This window comes from Mytilus californianus, unplaced genomic scaffold (genome assembly GCF_021869535.1).
Source record: "Mytilus californianus isolate M0D057914Y unplaced genomic scaffold, xbMytCali1.0.p SCAF_10, whole genome shotgun sequence".
NCBI lineage: Eukaryota > Metazoa > Mollusca > Bivalvia > Mytilida > Mytilidae > Mytilus > Mytilus californianus.
Window position 1 is genome coordinate 15,708,122 of NW_026262582.1, and position 8,793 is coordinate 15,716,914.

General features: G+C 33.7%; 1 protein-coding gene across 1 annotated transcript; it reads left to right on the plus strand.

Annotated features, from left to right (window-relative positions):
- The first annotated feature begins 1,440 nt into the window (after positions 1 to 1,440).
- On the plus strand, positions 1,441 to 4,925 carry LOC127718690 (innexin unc-9-like). The gene is made up of 2 exons (XM_052224746.1): positions 1,441 to 1,448; positions 3,890 to 4,925. The coding sequence occupies exons 1-2, from the start codon at positions 1,441 to 1,443 to the stop codon at positions 4,923 to 4,925; spliced, it is 1,044 nt and encodes a 347-aa protein (XP_052080706.1).
- Positions 4,926 to 8,793: the final 3,868 nt, after the last annotated feature.

Sequence of the window (8,793 nt, forward strand, 5' to 3'; positions counted from 1 at the left end):
GACAGTTAAATCTGATGGTTGTCTGTATATAGCATTATAAATTGTATTTCCTTGTACTTCTATAAATGGAACACGAGTAGTAAAATCTAAATTTTCCCATATTGCACTTTGAACTTTTTATTAAATGTTATCTGAAAACACTTATGTCATACGTTTTGACACCGCCTTTCAAAATACCCACAGAAAAATTGTCTTGATTACGTAATTTTTTTGTATTTTTCACCATTTGTATTCATTGTAAGCTTCAGCGAATATGTATTATTCTAATTGTTTGACAAATAATCTATAATACTCGATATAACATGGAATATGTAAGAACCGTAAATAACGGATCCCCCTTTTTGATTCAATTCTACTTATAGTAGCATTATAATTGTGTACACTCAAAGTTACTGGCAATCGCAACCGCAGTCGACGTTTCCGAAATATTCTAAATCCGTAATTTTGAATATTTAACTGAAATTATATCACTATAGCATTAAAAGACTTGCCCCATCAAATTCCCAATAGACGGTGGCAATATTTCAAATATAGTATAAAATTTATTAAATTTTACAACGTTGATTAATCTTTTAGTGTAATTATTAAATGCGTTCTTGAATTAATAAAACAGTTATCATTTCAAGTTGTTATCTCTGGGTTTTTACAGATTTCAACGGATTTATTATTACATTTAGCTAGAAGTACTTTATGTTTAATTTAACGATTATTTCCAAATTGAAGATAAATTGAATAGAAAAGTTTATTGTATAACCATGTACCATGCAGGTAAGCTCTTAAACAATTTCTTTTACCGAAGATCGCTATACCATTTATTGCTATTAGGGTATGCATATAGTCCAATTAACTACTTTCTTTTTGTTAAAAACAACATATAAACATAAAAATCAAACAAAACTTTACTATTTTGTTTTCTGAGAAATACTTGATTATTTCATAAAATCAAGAACACAGTTTGAAAAGTCATTGTGTCAAAGACAAATTAACAGATGAAAGTTAAAATCGCAATCAAGTAAAAAAAACATTGAATATCAAATTAAATTTGGTAAAAGGGATACGCTTGGAACATAGAATCATTGATTGTATTTTCCCCTGCTGAGATGAAGCAGTCATTTTGGGTAATGACTTGTGTTCTACTGTACATATCATATATCATGTTTTGAATCGAGCGCCTCGGTTGAGTCTAATTGTGTGAACGAAATGAGCGTCTGGTGCAACAAATTATAAGCCTGGTATATTTGATGATTTTTTAGCGTTGTACATAGTTCATTGAATTTATTTGTTTTTGGTTTTATTGTTTGTTTTGTTTTAAAATTTTTATTCTTTATAACTGATCATTTTCAGGATGTTGATTGTATTCTGGTTACACTGATTAAATGGCAACCTGAATTGTTTTGCTAAATAGTCACGTGTCCTTAACTTGTCCACTCAAATTGTACCATGGGAGGGTAAGTATTTGGTTACTTTATGAATATATTAGGATGATGGGTTAAGGACAGAACGTCAGCAAAAAAAAAAAACACAAAAAACTACAATTTTAATGCAACGATGAACAAGCGCATTCTGAAAAGTACCTTTAAAAATGAACGATATATCTGAACGTTAGCAGTCATGTATTTTAAGTACCTACAGTTTAACCAACTATAGAAAACAATATATAAAAAAAAAAACATGACCATGCTCTGTGTGATTTTTTTTCTGACAACATGACCTTTTGACCACGAAAAAGTAAGAATTCGAGAAAGACGTTGAAGAGATAGGTCAATAATACGTGTGTATGTTGTCCAAATTCAAAATGAGCATAGCAAACAATAAGGTTGATGCTCACCTAACCAAAAGTAAAAAAACAACAAATTTCAATTATCACAGACTTAACATTCTTGTCCTCGAGCAATATTACTCTTTCCATATGAGAGAAAAAAATAGATAACAAACAAATCAATGGAAAAAAATGACAAAATACATGGAGAAAAATCCCTGTCTTAGATTGGATAACAATACCTTTATGGTCACAGCAGCCTCTTCAAAGAAAGGAAAGAAAACCGACATAAAAATGGCATGCATTGTACATTCAGTGGTTGATACATTCATGTAGTATCGCAAAAACCAGCTGTCCATAAGTATTAGTTTAGACCCAGGAGTAGTAAAATCAACTTAAACTTATTTTTTTGTAATTAATTTACTGTTCATAAAATGTTGAATTATTTGAAACATCAAGGTCCCCCTCCCCTTTCCCAGCTCCAGGCTTAGATTCTTTAGTTGTATTGGGCACAACTTTTCGAAATTTTGGTTTTCAATGCTCTTCAACTTCTTCTTTGTTTAAGCCTTCCAACAATTTTGATTCGAGCGCCACAGATGAGTCTTGTGTTAACAAAACGCATGTCTGGCGTACCAAATTGTTAGCCTGGTATCGTTGATGATGCCACTCATATCAATCACTAGTATACATCCGGTGGCCGAGTGGTTTAAGTAGTCGAACTACTGTATAACTAGCCAGTCAACACTAAGGTAGTGAGTTCGAATCCCGCACGTGTCAGGTGCGCTCGACTCCAATTTTAATTGACTAGGATTGTTAGTTTTCCTACCGAAGGTCGGTGGCTCTCTCCGTGCACTCTGGCTTCCTACGCCACGAAATAGCATAATAGTGTTGAAAGTGGCGTTAAACACCAATCAATCAATCAATCATACATATAAGGCGGCGTATTCCTGTGTATCTTCCCGAACAACAAGGGATGATTGATGTATATAGATTATTATCCCTGTACTGTTCCCGTTCGACAGCAAAATCCTTGCTTAAGTGATGCGTCCGTCTGGCTGTGCCAAATACACTCAGCTGGTGGACTGTTAGTCCCCAACGGTATCACCAGCCCAGTAAGCAGTACTTCGGTAGTACTGGCATACAAATACGCATATTTTTTTTTATTAGAATTTGCTGTTTTGAGAATTATTCAAAATTGAAGAATATATCTCCCTCATCCAATGTTCTGATTCCTAGTCCGGATTTGGCTATACTTTTGGACCTTTTTTATTCTATTAGCTCTTTAACGTTTGTATAAGATTTTGGACTTTCAAATATTTTGGCCTCGAGCATCACTGAAGATATATTGATTGTCGAAATGCGAATCTTGTGCAGTAAAATTGGTACCGTTTATATATATGCTCTTACATGCGGTCGAAATTTAGACGACAAACCCGATGCTTCTTGACGAGAGTTCAAGAGTTTCACGCTCTCGGCAAGTTAAAGAATCCTTACAAGTCTCTTTAATAGGAGTCTGTAAATGCCTGTTATCCAACATAATCTGTGTTTCCAGCGGTAGACCAACTTCCAACCCTTCTTTACGGTCAAACGACCTTACAGAACCTACCTATTGCATGCATTATTCATTCGTTCTGCCTGAATATGCCTGAAATAATTGTCATTAGACGTTCGGCAATAATCAATCGATCAATCCTCAAATACATAAACAATACAAAAACATCATTTAACACTATGTATTTATAACTGCGTTAATTAATTGTTTCGATTAATAACCTCGAGTGAAACAATTTACAGTATTATTCAGATGTATTGGCGGTGCAACTACACTTTCAGTTTTTTTTCTGCAAATTTTAAATAACATAATACTAGTAATATTTATATGATCCACTCACAGATAATATTACCACTCAACGCAAATATCCAGAAAAATTAAATGTTGACACTCACAAGTACATACATGCAACCCATGTATTTCTGAGGTACTCTTTTTTTTTCTTTTAGAATTGACAAGTACGATCCAGAAACAAATATCTTGCATATAAAACTCGGTCTATCGGACGACCCTTTAGTGCACCAGGTCAATCGATTAGGATGTTTGGCAATTTGTATAGTTGTTGTAATATTTTTAAGTTCTCAGCGATTGGCGACGTCACCTATCCAGTGCTGGTGTCCCGCACAGTTTCCTGATTTTCAGGTAGAATACATCAACAACTATTGTTGGGTGCGGAATACTTATGTAGTGGATTTCAATGAAAGTTTATCGACAGTTTCAAGCATTAAGAAGACGAGGACAATTAGATATTATCAATGGATACCATTGATTTTGGTCTTTCAAGCCTTATTTTTTTACGCGCCAAGAATGTTTTGGCTAGCTTTCAGTGGATATTCTTCTTTAAATATAAAGAAGCTACTACGAATGACCGACGATATAACGTTATCACATGGAAACACTAAACAGGAACTTATTCAAGGGACCGTTCAGGATTTACAAAAATATCTCAAAATTCGAAATTGTCTTAACATACAGTACAAAACATGGGAAGAACCGCGGGAACTTCTAGCAGCGTATGGATTCCACAAAGGAAACTTTTTGGTGCTTATCTTCTTGATGACATCATTGTTGTACGTTATTTCAACGGTCGGACAAATTGTAATGGTAGATATTTTACTAGGGGTAGATTTCAAAACTTTAGGTTTCGATGTCTTGTCACGTGTTTATAACGATAAAGCAATTTCCGATTACAGAAGATTTCCTACCGTAACCTTTTGCGACTTTGATATAAGACATATGACAAATATACAAACCTGGACTGTCCAATGCTCGCTGCCAATTAACCTTTTCAGTGAGATGATTTTTATAACCGATTGGTTCATTCTGGTGTTTATGACAATCATAAACGCAATATACTTTTTATACCATCTTGTGTCAACAGTACTGCCATATCGGGCAGAAATCTATATTCGAAAATTTATGGAAGTAGACGGAGAGCGTGCTTCAAAATATCAGAAAATTCCTGAACACGAACTTGAAAAACAAAGGGATTTTATCCATTGTTACCTGCGAAGGGATGGTGTTTTTCTGATATGGTTGATGAGCAATAAAGTAAATCATGTCGTAGCTGGGGAAATAGTCAACAATTTGTGGAAGAACTATCGATCAGAATGATTTCTTCCAAACAAAAGACTTGATGAAGATTCAAATTTAGCAACAAAATTGATCAATCAGAATTGCTAATCATTAATTTTGAGATTCTGATGCAATCAGCGAAAATCGAAATAAGATTTTTACTTTCTTGCGGTCCATAATTCATGTTAGTATAATATAAAAATATAATATAATGATAGGTAATAATATACGAAATTTCGTTTTTAATTCGGTTAGCAAATACAAATAAGAAATTAAGAATTGAAATAAAATTAAGAAAGTGTAAACGTGTTTTATAGTTATTCAAGTAAATAAAACATACTTAACTTCTTTGTTGAATTTGAAGGATCATATATAGCTTTGAGCTAAGGATGTAACTCCCTAAAGCTACACTTATAATTAGACGGTTTTGACTTTAAATGAGCTAAGTTAAAAACCAATAAAAAAAACACAAAGAAAACACTTTTGACTATAGCAAGAGCAAAACTAACCCCTTTGAAAAAAACTAGTTTTCTCAGGTGCTCCGGGAGGGTAAGTTGATCCTGTGTTAGTTTATTTAGCATGTTGGGTTTTCCACTCAAATTCTATGTTGGTTCATGTATAGCATGTCAATTTTTTTTAACAAAGTTCTATGTTATTTCAGCTAGCATATTGCTAATATATATAATTATTCTGTAAATAATACGCTTAGTATAATGAGTATAACATGTAATTCTATGTTAGTTTAATAAGCATATTGACATTTCCACAAAATAAGCTTGTGGATTTTTCAACACAATTGTTAATGTAAATTCATTTATCATGTGGATTTTTTCAACACAAAGTTCTGTGTTATTTTGGTAAGCATATTGATTATATCTTAAACTGTTATGAAAAGTCGATGAGAATAATGACTATAACACGTACAATGTTATATTACTTTATAAAGCATTATTTTTTTAACAAATAATTGTGTGTTGATTTATAATTAGTTATTGTATTACATAAAATTGAGAATGGAAATGGGGAATGTGTCAAAGAGACAATAACCCGACCATAGAGCAGACAACAACTGAAGGCCACCAATGGGTCTTCAATGCAACGAGAAACTCCCGCACCCGGAGGCGTCCTTCAGCTGGCCCCTAAACAAATAAGTATACTAGTTCAGTGATAATGGACGTCATACTAAACTCCAAATTATACACAGGAAACTAAAATTAAAAATGATACAAGACTAACAAAGGCCAGAGGCTCCCGACTTGGGACAGGCGCAAAAATGCGGCGGGGTTAAACATGTTTGATGAGATCTCAACCCTCCCCCTATACCTCTAGCCAATGTAGAAAAAACAAACGCACAACAGTACGCACAGTAAAACTCAGTATAAGAGAAGTCCGAGTCCGATGTCAGAATAGGAAACAAAAGAAAATAAACAAAATGACAATAATACATAAATAACAACAGACTACTAGCAGTTACTGACATGCCAGCTCCAGACCTCAATTAAACTGATTGAAAGATTATGTCTTCATCATATGAATATCAGGCACAATCCCTCCTGTTAGGGGTTTAGTATTATACCGTCATAAAATATATGAGAAGAACATAACCCGTGTCATGCCAACAACTGGTTTTAGAATAAATGTGTAAATTCCGATGCAAAGACCCTATAAGTGAATCAATATTAAAGCCAAAATATGCAATCTTTAATGACCTGACAACAGTATCGTAACTATATCCCTTCTTAATAAGTCTGTTTAAAGGTTTTGTTAGCTTTTGAGGTGAATACGGACATTTTTGTGCTTTGTAAAGAATATTACCATAAAAGATTGGATGTGAAATACCCGAACGTATAAGATGTCTGCATGTTGAGTTATATTTACGAATGATGTCCTTATACCGATGATAAAATTTAGTAAATGTTTTGACTAGTTTATGATATCGAAAACCCTGGTGTAATAATTTTTGTTACATACACGAGCGAATCGTACAAGTTGAGGTATATAAACACCATAAGATGGTGACAAGGGAACGTCACCATCTAAAAATGGATAATTAACGATAGGAAATGAAAAATCATCTCTTTTATCATAAATTTTTGTATTAAGCTTCCCGTTAATGATATAGATATCAAGATCGAGGAAAGGAAAGGACAGTGGTCATTGTTAGTATTAGCTTTATTTAAAGTAAGTTCAACAGGATAAATTTCTTTAGTATACATACTGAAGTCGGCATTATTGAGAGCCAATATATCATCCAAATATCTAAAAGTATTGTTAAATTTTTGTATAAGATGTTGTTTCGATGGGTCTTTGCTGATTTTAGTCATAAATTGTAACTCATAACAATACAAAAATAGGTCCGCAATAAGTGGTGCACAGTTAGTGCATGTATGTCTAAAAGGGAAAATTCTATGTTTACTCATTATATTGATTATGACTGACAAAATCTTATGTTTATCTAATTAACAAATTAGTTAAAACACACGTTATGCTGTTAATTCAGTAACCAAATTGATTCAGGTTAGGGTGAAGGTTGGCGCCTGTTAAAACGTTTAAACCCGCTGCATTTTTATGCACCTGTCCTAAGTCAGGAGCCTATTGTTCAGTGGTTGTCGTTTGTTGGTGTGGTTCATAAGTGTTTCTCGTTTTTTTATATAGATTAGACCGTTGGTTTTCCTGTTTGAATTGTTTTACACTAGTCTTTTGGGGGCCCTTTATAGCTTGCTGTTCGGTGTGAGCCAAGGCTCCGTGTTGAAGGCCGTACTTTGACCTATAATTGTTTACTTTTTACACATTGTGACTTGGATGGAGAGTTGTCTCATTGGCACTCATACCACATCTTCTTATTTATATTTAGCACATATCGTGATTTTAGCACACTTAATGATTTTAGCGTGCCTCTCTTTTAGCATAAAATTAGAGCACAATCATACAATTCCATGTTCAGATTTGTTAAACATGTTTGATTAAAGATAGACAAATCAAAGAGATGCGACAAATTTCCACTGTGTTTGTTTCATTGATAGGGGTAAATTAGGGAAAACAGTGGTTTATTGGTTGTTCAAATAAGACTAATAACATACAAATCAAACTAGAAAATGGGAAATTGCATGAACCGGTAGCACCTTGCAACAGGGTTATTTAGAGGCAACAGCAGTTAACCAATGTTCAGATCTCGTTAATCCATTAGGAATATACAATTCAAATTCAATCAATATAATAAAAACCCACACAAAACCTGAGGGAATTACATGAACTCAATATGAACAGGACCTGGTGCGTCGACAGAGTAAACGTCTCCTGATATACATGCATCGTCGACTGTAAATTTCCATGCAGTGTATCGTGGACTTGTTTTTCTATTTGTAGTCTTTCGTCGACTTATCAGTTTTGAATGTCCGATTGGTTTTCTGCTTCAATTTTTTTGCTGACAAAGGGGAAGTTGACAATGGGAAACGTATGTCATATATTCTAGTGTAAATCTATGTCAATAAAAATAAAAGATCCAGATATGAGGCAGCACTTTCATTTTAGGATCGTAAGGTCGAATACACTGTGATAATTTATGCAAGCACTCATTGAAAATAAGTGGGTCATGAATCGAGTGACAGGGTATCATCAATATATTTGAAAGTAAAATTCAGGAACTTGGCAAGATGCCTTTCCTTTTTATTTGTATGTGAGACGGTTTTGTATGACTTTTCCTTCATATAAGTACTAAATCAGGTTAGCCTGTAGAGGTGTAAATAACATCCATTGGATGCCGACTGTTTTTGTTGAAATACCATTAATCAACCAAACTGAACAATTTTTTTTAATCAAAATGTCTGCCGTATTAAAGACATCGTCTTCGGTGTATCTGTTGTTGGGTCAGAGTGGTTCTCTAAGAATTAAGACTTTTCGTGACCTA